At 42.7% G+C, this 19449-nt stretch overlaps 2 protein-coding genes and 4 non-coding genes across 7 annotated transcripts; 1 reads left to right on the plus strand and 5 right to left on the minus strand.

Moving 5' to 3' along the window:
• Window positions 1-3982: 3982 nt before the first annotated feature.
• Window positions 3983-8295, minus strand: rps7 (ribosomal protein S7). The gene is made up of 7 exons (XM_029733195.1): window positions 8222-8295; window positions 7349-7434; window positions 7164-7235; window positions 6573-6716; window positions 5532-5596; window positions 4469-4619; window positions 3983-4095 (listed from the first exon to the last, which is right to left on the minus strand). Exons 2-7 carry the CDS (start codon window positions 7421-7423, stop codon window positions 4018-4020), a joined length of 585 nt encoding a protein of 194 aa, XP_029589055.1. The 5' UTR covers window positions 7424-7434; window positions 8222-8295; the 3' UTR covers window positions 3983-4017.
• LOC115175293 (small nucleolar RNA SNORA73 family) lies at window positions 4202-4426 on the minus strand. The gene has a single exon (XR_003872010.1). It is a non-coding gene; the product is annotated as a small nucleolar RNA SNORA73 family (small nucleolar RNA).
• Window positions 5149-5373, minus strand: LOC115175282 (small nucleolar RNA SNORA73 family). Its single transcript, XR_003871999.1, has one exon. It is a non-coding gene; the product is annotated as a small nucleolar RNA SNORA73 family (small nucleolar RNA).
• LOC115175229 (small nucleolar RNA SNORA73 family) lies at window positions 5675-5899 on the minus strand. The gene has a single exon (XR_003871948.1). It is a non-coding gene; the product is annotated as a small nucleolar RNA SNORA73 family (small nucleolar RNA).
• LOC115175241 (small nucleolar RNA SNORA73 family) lies at window positions 6802-7026 on the minus strand. The gene has a single exon (XR_003871959.1). It is a non-coding gene; the product is annotated as a small nucleolar RNA SNORA73 family (small nucleolar RNA).
• LOC115174554 (ribonuclease H1) lies at window positions 8283-17554 on the plus strand. 2 transcript variants are annotated; one of them, XM_029733194.1, is made up of 8 exons: window positions 8283-8845; window positions 8976-9064; window positions 9280-9450; window positions 9560-9659; window positions 9752-9806; window positions 9952-10036; window positions 10284-10408; window positions 16905-17554. In XM_029733194.1, the coding sequence occupies exons 1-8, from the start codon at window positions 8718-8720 to the stop codon at window positions 16989-16991; spliced, it is 840 nt and encodes a 279-aa protein (XP_029589054.1). In that variant the 5' UTR covers window positions 8283-8717; the 3' UTR covers window positions 16992-17554. The 2 variants fall into 2 exon arrangements, with proteins under 2 accessions (XP_029589054.1, XP_029589053.1); XM_029733193.1 differs by having other exon boundaries at window positions 8285-8845; window positions 8976-9100.
• The last annotated feature ends 1895 nt before the right edge of the window (window positions 17555-19449 follow it).

Genomic DNA, 19449 nt, shown 5'->3' on the forward strand with positions numbered 1-19449 from the left:
TTTGAATACTGAATATCTGTTCAAGATTGTTTCTTTCTTTCCTTCTAGCTTTCTTTTGTGGGAAGAAAGCGAAAGCACCATGTACAACCAGATGGGATTATGTTAAACTGGCCAGAGGTGCACTGAGCTATGGTCCGTCACGTAAGGAAGGCGCGCCCTGCTAAAATCGAACAGCAATCTGAACTGCTTGGTTATGTTTTTAGAAAGGCCGCATGATCCGTCATTCAGAAACGTACATCTCTTTTCCATAAAATACATGTTCACATGTTTTAACTATTTTCATTAGGAAGGCAGATAAAGGGTTTTCATCAAAAGCAATCACTTTTGCATGTGAAAACAGAATACTACTCATTACTCCACGTGCTTAACCTAGTGTCATTCTTGTTTTGACCTGACTTCACCGTTGGGCAGAACTGGTCACTCCTGTCTAGGCAGGAGCCGTTTTTTCTTGTATATACCAGTAAAACATTCTTCTGATGACTTTGACATTTCTTGAATGTTAAATTCTTGCACATTTTCTCATGAAAAGTACATTTCAACACTCGGTTCTCTTGTGAAAACGTGAGCTGCTGTCTGATGAAAAGGAACATATATAGCTAGCTAGCTCCTAGACTGAAATAAGATAAATATCTGTTTTGGAAAGACATTTAAATATACTGAACAAAAATGCAAACGCAACATGCAACAATTTTACTGAGTTGCAGTTCATATAATGACATCAGTCATTTGAAATAAATGAATTAGACCCTAATCTATGGATTTCACATGACTGGGCATAAGCGTGGCCATAGATGGGCCTGGATGGGCATACCCACTGGGAAGCCAGGCCTAGCCAATCAGAATGAGTTTTTCCCCAGGGATTTATTACAGATAGAAATACTCCCCAGTTTCATCAGCTGTCCAGGTGGCTGGTCTCAGACGATCCCGCAGGTGAAGAAGCCGGATGTGTAGGTCCTGGGCTGGCGTGGTTACACGTGGTCTGCGGTTGTGAGGCCGATTGGATGTACTGCCAAATAACAACATTGGAGGCAGCTTGTGGTAGAGAAATGAACTTCCAATTCTCTGGCAACAGCTCTGGTGGACATTCCTGCAGTCAGTATGCAAATTGCAATCTGTGGCATTGTGTTGTGTGACAAAACTGCACATTTTAGAGTGGCCTTTTATTGTCCCCAGCACAAGGTGCACCTGTGTAATGATCATGCTGTTTAATCAGCTTCTTGATATGCCACACCTGTCAGGTGGATGGATTGTCTTGGCAAGGTAGACATGCTCACTAACAGGGATGTAAACATATTTGTGCAAAACATACTGGGATCTTTTACTTCAGATCGTGAAACATTGGTCCAACACTTTACATGTTGCGTTTATATTTCTGTTCAGTATTATGCAGTATGCAATACGAATTGTCTTGATCATATAAAGGAGGTACTTTGTTGACCATTTAGACAATTTATTAAAAGCTAGCCAATGTTAGACTAGCCTAGTCACCTACTGTACATTTAAATTTGTGTTTCATTAGCCATCTGTCCGTGAATACAGTTATTGAATCATGTTTTGGCATGATTAGTCTCATTTCAAGTAACTAGTAGCAGGCTTAAAAAAACATGAAATCATACACTTAGCATGGAAACATATAAAAGCATGTATAGAGAAAGATGTCTGTCATGCTAGAATGGAGGTTCTAAAAAAACAACAGCTGCATATGCATATTAGCCAATACATATGGTATAGCCTAGCACTTATAGCATACCTCGCTATACATCTCTAAAAACAGGTGTACAATGTGTTCTGCAAAAAGATAAGCAGTTTGATTTCTAAACCAGATGAGTTCTCAAATAGCAGCTGCCCAATACCATGGTGGGCATGCATAATGTTGGATCCATTGGAATATAAGGTATGGAGAATGATAAAGAGCCTGTAGGATTATAGAAACAGCAGTTGGGAAATAATGTTCGAGTTTCAAATACTCAATGTTCAGTGAATGGGAGTATATTTAGGTGGTTTAAATGAATACCTTTTCTACTAACCTTCTAAAAGTTGACGGTGCCAGAATCTCGCCAATCCATTCGCTATTCTACTATGACTGTGTGAGAAATATTTTCAATAATGTACGTTTCACGCATATACATATGAACAAAGAACACCACCACAAAAGTGATCCACCATTTGAGAATGGAGACAAGTAACAAAGGTGTCTCGGGCAGTATTTGACATATGTAAATATATTGTCACCTCATGAGTGTACAAAACAATGGGAACACCTGCTCTTTCCATTAGACTGACCAGGTGAATGCTATGATCGCTTATTGAGGTCACTACATCAATCAGTGTAGAAATCCATGCCCAGCCAAATTGAGGCTGTTCTGGGGGCGCAACTTAATATTATGGTGTTCCTAATGTTTTGTAATGAGGACACAATAGTATCCCACCCCGGTCAACAATGTAGCTGACCGATGTAGACATTTCCATTTTAGTCATTTAACAGCCTCTTTTCCCAAGCAAGTTACAGGTGGAATGAGGATTAAGTGCCTTAGTCAAGGGCAGATTTTAGACCTAGTTGTCTTTGGTTTTCAAACCTGCAATCTTTTGGTTACTGGCCCAATGCTCTTAACTGCTGGGCAACCTAACACCCTGACGTGACTAAGACAAAACACACAAAGACAAATGGTCTCGGTGTTTATATAGTGACGGCAGGGCTAGGTGAATAGATCATGGAAGACTAAGGTGAAAAACCTTAGTGAATAAAGATGCTCAAACAAGCAACTGCATCTGTATTGGGTGTTCCAACTCTAAAATGCACTAGACTAAAGACAAAAACTGCAAAATGCATGTGGTCCCAATGTCTAAATGGTGACATCAGGGCTAATTCAAACTGCAGTAGGATGTTCTCACAGGTGAGCGATTCAGCCCATGCTTGGTGAATAGCACTTGGTTGATCTCTGGGAGCAGGACACAGGAGAGATGAAGACAATCCGAGACAAAAGTGAGAATGAATAAATAAATCACAGCAAAGGAATGTAGTTTGTAAGCTAGAAAATGAAACACCCCGACAGACTTGCAGGGTGGGCTGCAAAAATCCTACCCCCAATCCTATTGATAGGAATAATGTGGCATTCATCAGTATGAATGACATTTGTGGGTCCTGCCTTTGACTATTAGATTTACACTACTTGTCATATACATGTTTGTAGTCTTAAAATTACTTAGAATAACCTTAAAAGCTAAATCTCTCCTTGTCCTAGAATGACAAGATAGCACGAACAGATGGCTTTATCACGAGCTAGCAAGCAACAGATCTTGTTGCAACTAGTAGCTAGCTACATTAAAAGGCTGCCGTGTTCAGTTGTCATTTCACAGCTTGGAATAATGGTATCACATATTAGAAATAAATACCTTATTTGATAGCAGTTTGTCGAATGGAGATCCCTCTCGATGTCACCAGCTGTCTACTTACTACCTAAGATGCCGATAATGTGATTGGTGATCAGAGATTATACACAATTTGATTGGTTCCGTTTAAAACTTGGCAGCAATTACCTGTCCAGCTAGCGAACATAAGTATTTTGATTAAAATGTGCAAGTGTTGACATTGCCAAATGGAAATTTGTTCTGCAGAAATACACAATATGTAAAAACCAGCGCCTCCCTCGACAGCGATCTTTCTCACCAACTAAAGCAGATGGCTTGCTACGGCCCACCACCAGAATACATTGACAAATAGATTACTAGTCAATTTCATTCTGCATCAGTGAATGTGCAAAAAATAAATGTGAATAGTACCATTGCATGTAGGTACAAAAGCAAGTCTGAACAAACCCTCTTAGCAGTTGTTAGATGTCAATTATCAAAGCTGCTCCAAGTGTACAATTATTTGAGGTAATGGTCCAGTTCCTTCTGTCTGAAAAGACATCCGTCTTGAACATGAATGGACTAGCATGACTCACCCCCCCCCCCCCCCCCCCCAGAGAACAGAGCAATGACGTTAACAGTAAACACATTTATTTTGTCATCTGCACTTTACAGTTGGAATTCAGGGAACTCAAAAACAACATCTTTGCCAGTGAGCTTCTTGTAGACGCCAGAGAAGGTCTCAACCTAGAAAATAGAAAAGCAACCACTGGTTAACCACTGCATAGACTAACATTTATAGGTCATAACAATTTTGTACAAAACACAAAAACCTGAGACATCAAAAAATATATATTGTACACTGCATGGTTTAGCCCCCCAGTCACGGCCCAAAGGGCTCTGGGAAGATGTAGGAATATACAGAACGCCGTCCTCACCAGCCCGAAGGCCGGGGACAAAGCTTGCTCTCCAACGTCGTGGAACGGGACTGTACGTCACAGCACTGTGAAGCGCTACGCTCCCATACGCCACAAGGACAGAGCCATGTGAGCGCAACCTCACCGGATGTCCACGTTGGGGTTAAGTTGGGTGAACTAGCAAACTGCTACGCGACACTCACTTTGTGTTCAACGTTGTTCTGCTGCGCCTTGTCAAGGTGGACCTTGATGAGCCGGCTGCTGTCCAGTTTCACGCGGATCCTCTTGCCAACAATCTCACTGGGGAAGACCAGGTCTTCAAGGATGGCGTCATGCACAGCTGTCAGAGTACGGCTGGAGAAATAAATCACAACTTGCATTAGACATTTGGCAAAATAATAATAAATGCAAACCTTACAAAAACAATTTCTCCTACCATCAGTCTTATTCAAAGTTAAAGGAAGATTCTGTATACATGTCTGAATGTATGTATTGGAAAGAGCAATTCAATCTAACACTATGCGGGCGTCTCGAAATCACATCACTGGAGACAAGCAGAGTCTGCTTTAGATAACGCAAGGTAATAAGAGGGAACGCTGATTTTGCATCATACGGTTAGTCTCCAGTTCATCTTGTAACCGTATCGATTTATTCAAAATCCCATTCCAAGTTTCAAGTTGTCACATGCTGAAGTAGAGAAGCGCCTTTCTCGCGAGCTCTTCCCCAACAATGCAGTAACCGACATCAGTATTACAAATAAAAACAAAAACACGAGAAAGTAAGCAAGCTATATACTGGGTACGTTTCAGGGTCGGTGCCAATACCATATCTACAATGTTCAGGTTTACTGGAGTGGTAGAAAGCATATACAACATGTTAGTAAAATTGTACACTGCATGGTTTAGCCCCCCAGTCACGGCCCAAAGGGCTCTGGGAAGATGTAGGAATATACAGAACACCGTCCTCACCAGCCCGAAGGCCGGGGACAAAGCTTGCTCTCCAACGTCGTGGAACGGGACTGTACGTCACAGCACTGTGAAGCGCTACGCTCCCATACGCCACAAGGACAGAGCCATGTGAGAGCAACCTCACAGGATGTCCACGTTGGGTCCAAAAATGGTCAGCAATTATGGCAGCACCAGATATGGCAGGAACTATTTGAAGTTCTAAACTAGTACCCATTCACACCAACTTTAAAGCCACATTTGATTGTCTCTTCCAAACAGTATGTAGTCATGCACATGCAGGTATGATAATAAAACTCACCTCCTGGGACGCTTCTGCTTATTCTTGATACGGCTTTTCCTGGTTGGTTTGGGCAGGATTCTCCTCTGCAAGTTCAATGAAAATATTAAGGATTACAATTGACATAGGCAGACTTTAAAAGCCCAAGAAGCATACCTGATAACTAATGTACACTGCATGGTTTAGCCCCCCAGTCACGGCCCAAAGGGCTCTGGGAAGATGTAGGAATATACAGAACGCCGTCCTCACCAGCCCGAAGGCCGGGGACAAAGCTTGCTCTCCAACGTCGTGGAACGGGACTGTACGTCACAGCACTGTGAAGCGCTACGCTCCCATACGCCACAAGGACAGAGCCATGTGAGAGCAACCTCACCGGATGTCCACGTTGATATTAATGTTACAATCACAGCATGTACACTACATTACCAAAAGTATGTAGACACCTGCTTGTCAAAAATCTCACTCCAAACTCATGGGCATTAATATGGAGTTTGTCCCCTCTTTGCTACTATAACAGCCTCCACTCTACTGGGAAGGCTTTCCACTAGAGAACATTGCTCGGCGGTCCCGTCCTGTGAGCTTGTGTGGCCTACCACTTTGCGGCTGATCCGTTGTTGCTCCTAGACATTTCCACTTCACAGTAACAGCACTTAGTTGACCGGGACAGCTTTAGCAGGGCAGACATTTTACAAACTGACTTGTTGGAAAGGTAGCATCCTATGACAGTACCACATTTAAAGTCACTGAGCTCTTCAGTGAGGCCATTCTACTGTCAGTGTTTGTCTATGGAGATTGCATGGAGGTGCACTATATTTTATACACCTGTCAGCAATCGGTGTGGCTGAAATAGCCAAATCCACTCATTTGAAGGGGTGTCCACATACACGTGTGTGTGTGTGTATGTATGCATATACATACACACACACACATACATATATATACACATACACACATCTCAGTAAACAGTCTTCGCAAAAGGAACCCATTCTGTTAGCTTGGTTCACAGCAACAGCTATGCAAACTGCACCTGCAACTCAGAAAACAGGACCACTGCATTCTTACCTGTGCAACGAAGACGACATGTTTGCCGCTGAACTTCTTTTCCAGCTCCCTTACAAGTCGCACCTGAATTTTCTGGAAAGATTTCAGCTGGGGCACGGGGACAAAGATGATGATGGCTTTCCTGCTACCACCAACTTCAATTTCCTGAGGGAGAGGAAAAAATGTGTTTGAACTTAGAGGCAAATACAAACAATTTAGTAGATACTTTTTCACCCAGAGAGCTAAAAAAAACTATGCACTGTATGGTTTAGCCCCCCAGTCATGGCCCAAAGGGCTCTGGGAAGATGTAGGAATATACAGAACACCGTCCTCACCAGCCTGATTGCCGGGGACAAAGCTTGCTCTCCAACGTCGTGGAACGGGACTGTACGTCACAGCACTGTGAAGCGCTACGCTCCCATACGCCACAAGGACAGAGCCATGTGAGAGCAACCTCACAGGATGTCCACGTCGGGGTTTAACTCAAATGATAACCCAATCAGAAACTCCTCCCACATTTATAAAAACATTCATCTTCAGTTATCCAAAAAGGTCAGAGTAAAACAGTCAGAAATAACACATGCTCCATGTAGTGCAGTGCACGATCCTCACCTTTGCAGCAGTGATGTTCAGCTCCCTCAGCTGAGCCTTCATGTCTGAGTTCATCTCCAGCTCGAGAAGAGCCTAGAAAGGCAGACATGTTGAATACTGCAAACAGCATTAGCCAAGTGACTAAGTTAAAGAAGTTGTTTAAATTAGCCATACATGCAATAGCTAACATATTGGCCATTGGTTACCTGGGAAATGCCAGACTCGAACTCATCTGGCTTTTCGCCATTGGGCTTCACGATTTTGGCGCTGGTACTGAACATGGCCTATGTTTCTGGAAAACAAAAACAGACAAGAAAACCATTTGAGCATGTTGTACATCTTTGGACATAATTGAATGTTTCAGATGCAACTAAACAGCCAGCAAAGGGGTCCATGCTGAACGCCATCTCACCATACGTACATGCAGTTACTAAGTTAACTAGTATAACGATAATCAAACTACTATCATCCAGCTAAGGTTGATCAAACGAAGTCGATACTGGTTGGTTCCACTCTACAGTCAACCATATGATCTCGCAAACAACTGAGCAAGTAATTGCATTGAATCAATCTAGCTAACGTTACTAAACTTAGGGTCGCATGTCCCCAAGCTAAATTGTTGGCTAGTCAGCGTTAGCCGGCTAGCAGTGTCTTTCAACCGATGTTCCTTATCAAATGGCTAACTTTAGTTAGCAGCTAACATCAGGGAACACAGTACTCAAACATACACCAAATTTCAAGTCTACAAATCTGACAGGCCACTAGACAAAAGGTAAAATACTAAGCTATGCGGTTAAAAAACGGACACGCCGATTGACTACAAGCAATTATTCTAGGAACACATGGGCCTCAAACCGCGCCAGTTATACTACCAGTCCTTCCTTCCATGTCATTCACGTTAGGTCTATCCTGAAACACTTCATAATTCATTACACACCGGCCATCCAAAAGCGGGAATATAACAATCTAACGCATCAAACGACTTACATGCACCCTGATACAAAAAACAGGGGATTTGATGCACATGTACAACATTTTGAAAAGAAATTCCGATTAGTGAGAGCATTATCAAAACCAACCTCAGTCAACAACGGCCAGGGAAGAGGCCGGACTCTCGCGAGAGGTAGCTAGAAGTACATCGTGCTAGGGAGTCATGGGATCACGGAAGTAGCTAGGATTTTGAAGACTTTTTTCTCCCCCCAGCAGATAGTGTATTTCGAAAGCAAAAGTAATTAATTAATGCGAATACATAGGCAAAGGAGAATAATAAGTACGTCATGTTACAATGTATAGCTAGCTAACTTTTATATGTTGACATTACGCTTGTCACACAGAAATAACATATTTGCTTGTCAGATAGCAGCTAGCCTAACGTTAGCTAGCCAGCCAAATATTTTTGTTGGGTTAAGTAACATGCTATCTGCACTGTTTACATGCCTGTACTAGTTCCAATGACAACTAGTTACTCGTTTCCCTAGCATTTCAACACATAGAAAGTTCGTTTGTTCACATTGCTCAAGTTAAGACCGTGCAATGACCGGTGCCTCCACTTTCAAGTAATTGCTGGTCTAAGTGATGTTCAGATTGACTGGTCTGTATAGTATAGTACGCAGGGCGGTCTGCAATGGCACAGAGGACATCGTGAAAGGCAAATTCTTCTACGCTGTGAGGAAAGGATTCAAACCTGGCGTTTACAAAACTTGGTGAGTTGTGGTGTAGTTGGCTAGCTAGCTGATTGCAGCTGTAGTGTGTCTTAAAACTCATTGACATTTATATGCTAATTTCTAGTCTAATTTCTTTTCATAGAATTGCATGTGTTGACTTTTCTTTTAGGGATGAATGTAAGAGCCAAGTCGACAAGTTCCCATATGCCAGCTACAAGAAGTTTGCAGCAGAAAAGGATGCCTGGGAATTTGTCAGAGGTAAAGCAACATCGATAACCCCAGACGTGTCAGAGGGTAGATACAGTAGATGGCTATGTTCCTTCTCTATATGTCTCTATACTGAAATGGCAATACGATGGGTGCAGATGTTACTGGCTCTAGGAATGGCAGCACGTCTAATCATTAGAGAACTTGTGCTCCATTCAAGCATGGCAACATCAGACTTGCAATCAGACCACAATATTATCTTTTAGGAGCCAGCTATGAGGCAACACTCCCTAGAAGAGCACCGGAGGCCCTTGAGTACATACCCATTGGTCAGAAGAGGCACTATGATCACATAGACGAGGAGGAGATGTCCCCTGCTAAACAGAGTCAATACAGCAGGCCATCTTCAAAAAGATCTGATGGATTCACCTACATTGGTACAGACATTCTCAATGTGTTGTTAATGTTGCAGATTGAAATGGTCCCCGTCGATGTTTTTGGGGTGAATAAATGGAGGGGGAAACAAAGTGTTGTCTTTTCCTCCAGGTGATGCAGTGGTGGTGTACACAGATGGTTGCTGTTCAGGCAATGGGAAGGCCGGGGCCCGAGCTGGCATCGGAGTGTACTGGGGACGTGACCATCCTCTGTGAGTTGATTCAGTCCTGTAGTAAATTATACTTCAAGAGAGCTTGACACAATATAGTCCAGAAGTGTTCATGTTGACTGTCTTTATTGTAGGAATGTATCTGAACCACTGGATGGAAGACAGACCAACCAGAGAGCCGAATTACAGGCAAGTACTGTGTTAATGTCATATTTTCTTTAATTGTGAACTCTGAACCAGATTATTATTTTCGACTCATTGAATTGCCACAGTTCCCTTTAGATTGTAACCAACCCCACGAGACGTAATCTCACGTTTTGCTTCTAAATAACAGGCAGCATGTAAAGCCTTGGAGCAGGCCAAAGAGATGAACATCAAGAAGTTGGTGCTCTATACAGACAGCAAGTTCACCATAAACGGTACATATGTGCTGCTTATAACACTCTACCAACACTATCAGCAAGGGCCTGACTAAATGTGGCATGGCCTCATGTAATGCTGCAGGCATGATGCAGGTGCTAATGTTACTAGCTAGGCCTACTGTGACTATTGGATGACAAATCCAGAGCTCCCTCCCCTCTGACCTTCTCTTCCAATGAGTTTTGAGAAGGAGGCGAGGTGTATGCAATTAAGAAAAGGCATATGTCAGTGTTTTTTTTCCATCAGGTGTCACCAGCTGGGTGAAGAACTGGAAGCTGAACAACTGGAGGCTCAACTCTGGTGGCCCCGTTATCAACAAAGAGGACTTTGAAAAACTTGACATGCTGAATGAAGAGCTGGAGGTTGTATGGGTAAATATCAATGTTGCTCTACATATTTTCACTTCAGAGATTCAGTACACAAGTGTTTTGAGTTTCAGACTAGAACAGTGGTTCCCAAACTAGGGGTCATGACAGCCCATCTATCTACCTCATCCCCATACTGTATTTATTTATTTATTCTGCTCCTTTTGCACCCCAGTATCTCTACTTGCACATTCCATCTTTTGCACATCTACCATTCCAGTGTTTAATTGCCATACTGTAATCACTTTGCCACCATGGCCTATTTATTGCCTTAATTCCCATATTTTACCTAATTTGCACTCACTGTATATAGACTTTTTGTTTTCTTTTTTTCTTCTGTATTATTGACTGTATGTTTTGTTCATTCCATGTGTAACTCTGTGTTGTATGTGTCTAACTGCTATGCTTTATCTTGGCCAGCTCGCAGTTGCAAATGAGAACTTGTTCTCAACTAGCCTACCTGGTTAAATAAAGGTTAAATATTATATTTTTTTTATGTGGGGTCACCTGATTTTAAGATGTGATGGCAGGAGAAACTCCCAAAAGCCTGGTGAAATATTTTTATAATAAAAAAATATATACGTTTATCATTATAAGTAATGTTTGTACCTGCATCTCAAAAACATTTGTGGTTAACCCCACAGAAAAATGAACAGTGATGGAGTTGCCTTCACGAAATACATTTATTTTTAAATGTATTTGTTCAAAGTATTTGTTAAGCAAGTCGTATGACCTTAGTTCATTCAATACTTTACCAAAAATTCCACTTTCTATATCGGTCTTCTTCGGGATTGGGTTGGCGGATCGCATCCAACTTTAAGGTGCATACACCGCCACATACTGTACTGTGTGAGACCAGTCACAGCCTACCTATATTCAATGCTCTTCATTATTCCTGTTCCTTAAAAGGAACAAAATAGCACCACCACATAACCCTACAGTATATACCACCATTTCATAAAAATCACCACCCCATTAACTTCTGCAGTAAAATCTTATATACCCAGATACTTCACTGCAGCTGCCACCTACTAATTAAAAACCCGCTACCCGATTCCAATACTTTGACCCTATCTGCTCCTGCACCATGCAAACGGCCTGGGTGGACAGGACACCTACACACTAACTCTTCTGAAGTCAGATCTCTTATACCAAAATACTTCTCTCCTATTTTTTCTATTTTCTGTGATTTATGTTAAGTTTCTGCAATACAGTTGGTAACCATTGCTATGAACACTCAGAAGCCAACCTTACTGAAGCATAAAATCACTCATTGCCCTATTCCTCTGCTCTGACACAAATTTACTACAAATCCTCTCAGGATCCCTCACCCTTGACCCCTCACCCCATCCTCCTCTACTTTCTTCACCGCCTCAGCAAATGACACCTTCTGCACTACTCTGACTCTGGCCACTTCATCCTGCCTCTCTCGCACGGGACACCTCCGATCCCCAGCAACATGGGCATCCCTACAGTTGACACACACAACTTTATCCACCGAAGCTACACAATCCTCGATCCCATACCCTCCTGCACACTTCCCACATCTTGGAATCTCCCTCCTACACACTGCTGCAATATGACCATAAACGTTATACCTCAAACAGTGCAGTGGATTCTGAACAAGTCCTCTAACAGTATAACTGATATATCCTAACATGACTTTGTCTGGTAGAGACTGACTCAAAACTCAAAGACTGACAGTGACAGTTTCACCACGCTCCCCACCGGGTCTTTGTCTTCCGGTGCCGGTACCCCTTGCAAGTCTTCCGATGTAAAATCCTTGAGTCCCAAAAACGTTTCTGCCACAGTAATGTCCAGTTTCTTCGACTTCTTTGAGACTTGTGCTGTATAGTTTATAACTGTGGCAATGAATGCAACAAAATCCACCTTTTTAACACACATGTTATCTTTTGTCTGACAGCAAACATTTACTACGGTCTGTGGTGTATTCACTACCATATCTTCACTAGCATCACTAGTGTTCTCAATTATTTTAAGCGCCCCCGCATAGGAGATTCGATTGATCGCTCTAACTGTTGCCACCTCAATTTCCTTCACCCTTACCGGGCACTCCAGGAACTCAGGATCATGATCCCCACCACAATTGCAACACCATCGTTCTTCTACACACCGTTCTTCAGTATACTCTTGTTCGTCTGCACACACTTGAAACATGGCCATATCCTTTACAATTCTTACACTGCAGTAGTTTGGGGACAAAAGCTCTTACTGCTTATTTTACTTAACCAAGCTTCACATGCGGAGGTATTTGCTCTTCCTCAAAAAAACAACACGACCAACAAACTTTCTTCTTTTTCTCCATTCGTCCAGCGGGTCAGACGCCGGGCACCAACCACACCAGGAATTATTTTCAGGTACTCGACATGAACATCCGTCGTCACCCCTGAGATGACTCCTTTGACAAGTGTTCTACTCCGAAGTTCAAAACTTCTGTTGTCCGGATTCTTTTGAGCCCCACTGCAATCTTCCTCAGTTCTTCAGAAATACAATGAATCAAAATAAGACCACTCCTGGTCACTCAGACTCCACTTTTCTAAGCTCATACTTCACCATTTGACACCTCAAACGGGTTTTAGCTAGGGTCAGGGCCGCCCTGATAGCTAGGATCAGAGCCGCCCAGCAAGTCTCCTGTATGGAGTCAGTGAAAAATCGCTGAAGGTGTGAGTAGAGAGGAGATGGCAGTGGATGTCCCACAGTCTGCAGTGAATGCCATGCAGGAGAAGGATCCCGACACACTGATAGTGAAGGTGGACTTTGTTGCATTTTATAGCACAAGTGATAAATTGCACTAGTCAAACTAATAACAAATCTAAGAAGCTAGACATGTGAAGACGGCATAGATTTCTGGATCTCCAGGACTTTACAGCCGAAGTGTTACAGGGAGTACTGAATGAAGAGGCCTCCCAGGTTCCTGAACCTGTGTAGGAATCTAAATAGACATTTAAATCTGACTGAAGGAGTACAGTTATTTTTTGTTGTTGAAATTCAGTGTAGTAGTGTGAATTTGGTTAGTGTTTTTGGTATTTAGTATGAATTTGTTCATTGGGGTCTTTTTTTTACTACCCCGTACAGTAGGTGGCGGCAATACACCTTATGAGTGTAGTCTGCCAATAAACCTTGAAGAAGAAGCTCTCTTACATCAAACAATGAGAGTGGTTTAAATTGTCTCGAAAAAGCTGGCCAACACTTGACTGTTGCACTTGGATCCTTCCCATGGTTAATGGCTACTGCCTCTACGCTGCTGCTAAATGGACATTTTTTTGAGGCCATCCTCAGCCAGTTCTTCGGTGGCTAGCACATTAAGTGAGCAGTGGCATGTATTCATGGACGCCAAGGGAAGCCAGCCCCCCCCCCCCCCACAAAAAAACCAAACATAAAACAATGTATCTTTCGTCTTTGTGTTTCATAAATTCACATCAATTCGTAAAAGGCTGAAAGCATCTGAGCGAGTGAAACAGCGCCCCTCTTCAAGGGAAGCCAGCTTGCATTTGGCGTCTTTCTTATCGTATACGTTATTAACAGAAACAACTTGAATTGTTGCATCTCGTTTTGTTGTTGTCCTCTGGTGGCTAGCTAGTTAAAATTTGTCTCTTTCCTAAATTAGCTACGGATGGAGATAGAGATTTGGACTTGTGGTTTTACTAAATTCTCCGTACTGGCCAATGATTATAACGCTGATTCTGATCCAACCATTAATTCATACATTGTTGTGCCCCTGGCCTAAGAGGATCAAAGTTCAATATGTACAGTAGATGGATATAGAAGGCTAATGTTAACTAGCTAACGTTGCCCATGAATGGAAGTTAGGCAAGCAAGCAGGTAGCCTAGGACAACAAAAAAATAAAAACATGGTACTACATGACAGAGTGATAAACTGTTTCGTCAGTGTCGTGTCTTTGGGCACCATTAACTTGAAGACATGTTTATCAAATAACTCCCTGTTATTATTATTACGCGATGAAACTGATTAATCGTTTAACTGTAATTAACTAGGAGATCGGGGCACCAAGGAAAATATTCAGATTACAAAGTTATAATTTTCCTAATATAACTTTCCTATATTATAATATTATATTATAGTACAGGCCGATTATCTTCTGGTTTAAATGGTGTATTCTTTACCTCGCGTCCAGTCTCATTCCAAACGTCGTAAATTGTTGTATCTGCACGAACCCAGTCTTTACTAAAAGTCATCCATACATCAATTGTCTTAAAATCATTTATTTACTAAACTAAGTAATTCACAGAAAGCATACAAACAGTAGTTATCGTCACAAAGAATTGGTAGAGTAATGTGCCCTAGTGGGCTAAACCGGCATGGCGGCTTGTTAAACAAACAAGGGGGTTGGGGTCAGCTGAGAAGGCACAACAGAGTTGATAAATATTAACAATTGTTATGCTAATCCTTTGCACATGAACGCTCACTCATTCGGAAACAATTGCAATCAATATATATATATTTACGCTCAGTGTGTCGTCGTGATCTTCGTTGGAAAGGTCGTTCTGTTGGAGAGTTCCCTCTCTCTCTCTCTCTCTCTCGGTTAGAATGGATCTTTCAAAGCGACATTCATTAATGTTGTTATAGGATGGATGTTTCGTCGGTCTTTGCGTTCAATGATAGAATTTCTAGCTGCAGACTATTAATTCATATCAAAGACTTGTTATTATTCTGTCGGTATCGATAGTTTAACCACGTGGTATGGTTACTTCAGTAGAGGGATGCATGGTCAAACCTATTGGCCAACTCGTAATGGAGTGGAGCCCTGGTCTGAAGAAAGTAACCCTGCGTGGAGGTTTTATTCGGAATGACAGAAAAAGGCTGTCTCATGACGCCAGGTCTTGTCTGTGTCCCTGGGGTCGTGCCGATGACTGAGTTAAGCTTTGAACAGAAATACAATTCTATCACATTAACATCAGTACATAGCCTCTCAACATATTCCAAATGGCTTTAATCTTATTAAATCATTGTATACAACCATTTAGATGCAAGTCCCATAGCTGAGGCTATTATATAAACCTTAGTATGGTAATATGGTACTATTGTCTCCAATGGGTATCACAAAATTGTACCAAGCGGACCAGTTCGTAGCTGGATTCTTCACCGATCTTTTATACCTTCTCCAGAACATAAATGTCGTTTGGTTCCCCAATTCTGTGAGTTGGAAGAATTTCCTTTGTCTCTCTATGAAACCCTTCTCTGTCTCAACTGGGCCATGCGGCAGGACGTTCTCCTTTAGAATTTTACGACCGCCTTCACAAGGCCTGGGTAGGGAGAGGTAGGTAGGGGGATGGTGCAAGGGGGAGGGGGTCAACTGTGCTCCCTGTTCCCAGAGAGAGGGCAACGTCATGATATCAGCATGAAAGAGAGCAGGATGGCATTGGCGTTTTCTCTATATGTAGGATGAGTCAACATGTTTTTCTTCTTCCACGAACACACGTTCGCTCAAACAGAAATCAGAACCATGAACAATTTTTTTTTTTTTAAATGTCATATTTAACATATGTTGATTGGACTACATTGTTTTTGGTACCTTTTAGTTGTCACTGTGTTAGACTAAGCATAGGGGATTTATATTGTTGTAATGCTGAAGTTGAAATGGTGGTGGAGTAGTGGAGGTAGATCCTGTTTTCTTTGCAACTTGAGGTAACTCTCTGGTTCTAAATCAATAGTTGTTTAGTGGTACGAAAATGTCAAAAACATCAACTTTGCTTAACCATGCTGTAAGTCATGTAACTGTCTGTTACATGCAATATGCGTCGTGGACTTCACCGGACAGAGGTGGCTCTCCGGTTTTGTGATGAAACAAAAGGTGTGGTTGATTTTCTTTATTTTGCCATTGTCGTCTTATTGTCTCGGCCTTTAGGCACATCGTTCACGGTCACAAGGCATGAGAATTTACAGCAAACAACGCAGTTATCACAACACAGTGTAGGTTGTAATATTACTTTTACTTTTTTTTGGGGGGGGGTGGGTGCTTCCCCCAGTGATATATATATATATATATATTTTTTTTAAATTACCCACACCGCTCTGACTCAAAGGGAACCCTGAAATCTCCTTCTGAGTGTTAAAGTTCATGGTATCCTTCGCCAGCTCATATCTATGTGAAGCAGGATTCAGGGCTCTTGTCTGTGTCCGATCCAAACACTGAAGGATGAGACAGCAGTGACGAGGTGTGCATTGTCGACCACGCGCCCCCTGACTTTTGAGAACCTCCCCAGGACATGCATGCATACCCATCTCATTAGTTGTGAGTTAAGAAGATCATAAATCCTCTGACTGTTTTTGAAATCGACTGTCATAGCCCCAAATAAAGGTTGGTTGGGGTTGCAATACATTTCTGATATCGAAGTTGGGTCGTGGCCCCAAAAAATGTGGGAACCCCTGCACTAGAACGTTCAGTCATGGATGATGCACAACTGAAATGACTAACAGTCCCTTTTGCCTCTGACTATCTTCTCTCTCTTCTTTCCCCAGTTGCACATCCCAGGCCACGCTGGATACCTAGGAAACGAGGAGGCCGACAGGCTGTCCAGAGATGGAGCAGCGAAACACTTAGATTAGCCAAAGGAAGATAATCTAATTTACTGCTCCTGGGCAGTTCATTCAACATTTGGAATATGGTTTTGAATTATATATTGTTTGTTCTGTTGGTCTGCCATGTTATGAAATTACAACTAGTTCCATCCTGTTTGACATCTTTATGGTTATTTCTAAGTTAAGAAAAAAATTCAGCTTGTGCTTGTGCCGTATGAACATTTCTTAATATTCCAAAATCATTCCATTCTGATAGATAAAACAGTTCTGTAACCACTGTGTAATGTACACTTCAGACAGTAGATGGAGCTCTAGCGCATCAAAACAAGTCCAATACCTCGGAATAGGATTGGCTCTCTTAATTACATTCCATACTAGGCTCCTCTGTGGAAAGAGGATACCTCACATAGAAGATGGATTTCTCTGGTTTCTATATACATGCTGTAAGATAACGGCCACTTATGACATTTGTGTGTGTGTGTGATCTAAGGATTATTTGTCTTGCTCAAAAGCCCGTCTATTACTAGGACTAGTGGTCACGTTAACGTTTCACTCTTCTAAAAAAAAAAAATAAACAACACACCCTTCAAGGATCATCTATTCATGGATACTCTGACATGAAATGATCTTGGTGATATTCTCTTTGACTACTTGGTGCACAATTTCATCTTCTCCACTTTACTCAGTCAGCTCTTGGCAGATACTACTTAGTCTCTCAGTACGTGTCTCATCCATTCAGTAAGCTGGTGTCTAGACAGTGGACCTATACGTGTGTGAGGAAAAATAATGACAGCTCTAGCTGAGAGAGTAATCTCCATATAGCCTTTCCCCTCTGTGAGGTTGGTGATTGTAGAAAACCAGAGCACCAGGAATGAGTGTGCCTCTCTCTGACCTTAGCTGGCTGGCTTCTCCACGGCACGCTCCCGGCTTGTCTGGAGATGTGAAGTCCTGCCTGGGGCTGGGTGTTGGAGATACTGCGGCTGCAGTCGGAGGTCGATGTGAGACGGGGTGGAGGGGGTCACGGCGCCTCACCACATCGGACTGAAGCTCGTTAGGGCTTCGTCTCAACACATTTGCTCCATCAGCAAATATGCTGCTCAGGCATTCATCTGTTTGACACCGCCTCTTCTATTTGGCTCTTGTGGCTAACTAGCTCTTGTCGCCTAGTTGTTAAGTTCACTTGCCAAGCTCAGGGCAGGTCAGTCACGGCGGATGACAGAAGAGACTTCTGCGTTGGTTACTGTTAAGAGCACTGGGTGTTGTCTGCATGAGTAACTCACGATAAAATCTAGATTTGAATATGGTATTCTATCAGGGTGTTGACTGCCACAGTGAAAGATATTGCAAAGCCCTGTGGTTATACAGATAATCCATTTGAATCTGTTCTTGTTTTTGGTATAATATTGAGTTATCTTGTGTGTGGCTTGAGGATAAGTATCTTAACGCTATTCATCCATGTGAGATGCAGGGGAGGAGTAGTAGACTGAATCCTGAGTCCTAGTCGTTACCGCACATCTGGTGCCGACGCAGTTCAGAGACGGCTGGCAGCTGACTCTTGTCATGTGCATTAGAAGATGTGTGGAGAATGATTCTCTCCTAACGAATCCAGCAATCGTGTGTGTTACGGTGGTGACGGTGGGGAAACATCAAGGGAAGCCACTCTTGGTGAAAGGCAGAGGGAGTCACAATCAAACATCATGGCAGCCGCCTCTGTGGAGCAAAGCGGCACCTCGGAACAGAACTGACATCTGTTTCCATGACAGCTGTCTGGATCAGCCTAACTAACTCCTGCCTTAGAACTAATGTGACCGTTTGATTTCGCAGTGAAAAGAAAGACATTCTGTCAGCAGTACTCACTCAGTATTGTTTGGTTTCCACGAATTGAGAGGTAGTCGAACAACAAGTTAGTTTGTATCATCTCAACAGGGTGAACTAATGTCTTTCAACCTGCTGTCGTCATTGGACATTAATTGGAGGTGGGGAAATAAGGGAGCAACATGAAGGGAGTAGGAGGTGAACAATGTTGAGAGAGACTCTTCACAAGCAAGAGAAGAAAGGAAAAGAGAAGAAAAGAATGTGCACATGCAAAGAAACTTGAAGCTAAAGTCATTGAAAAGTATGAGCAGATGAATCTCGCTACCCACTGTGCCACGGGAGGTTACTTCATCAGCCTCATTAGTATCTCTCTGTCCCTCTCCCTCTACCGGCATTCAGTCTCTCCCACCGTCCCTCTGTTTCTGTCTTCCGGCCTCTCGTGCTGTCTTTCTCTCCCCGTCCCTCAGCAACCAACTCATCTCCTCCTCCTCCCCTTCTTACCTCCATCCCCTCCTCCTCCCACACGTCTTCCTCCTTCCTCTCTCCTCCCCTCTCTGGTAATGGTCGGGCAGAACTGGCAGACAGGCATCCAGGCCCAGTCTTGGCATGATGCCCCTGGAGTAGAGCCTGTGAGGCTGGGTTACTGTAGGCAGTAGCCAGGCCCAGTGTG

The sequence above is a fragment of the Salmo trutta genome, chromosome 35 (assembly GCF_901001165.1).
Source record: "Salmo trutta chromosome 35, fSalTru1.1, whole genome shotgun sequence".
NCBI classification, from domain to species: domain Eukaryota; kingdom Metazoa; phylum Chordata; class Actinopteri; order Salmoniformes; family Salmonidae; genus Salmo; species Salmo trutta.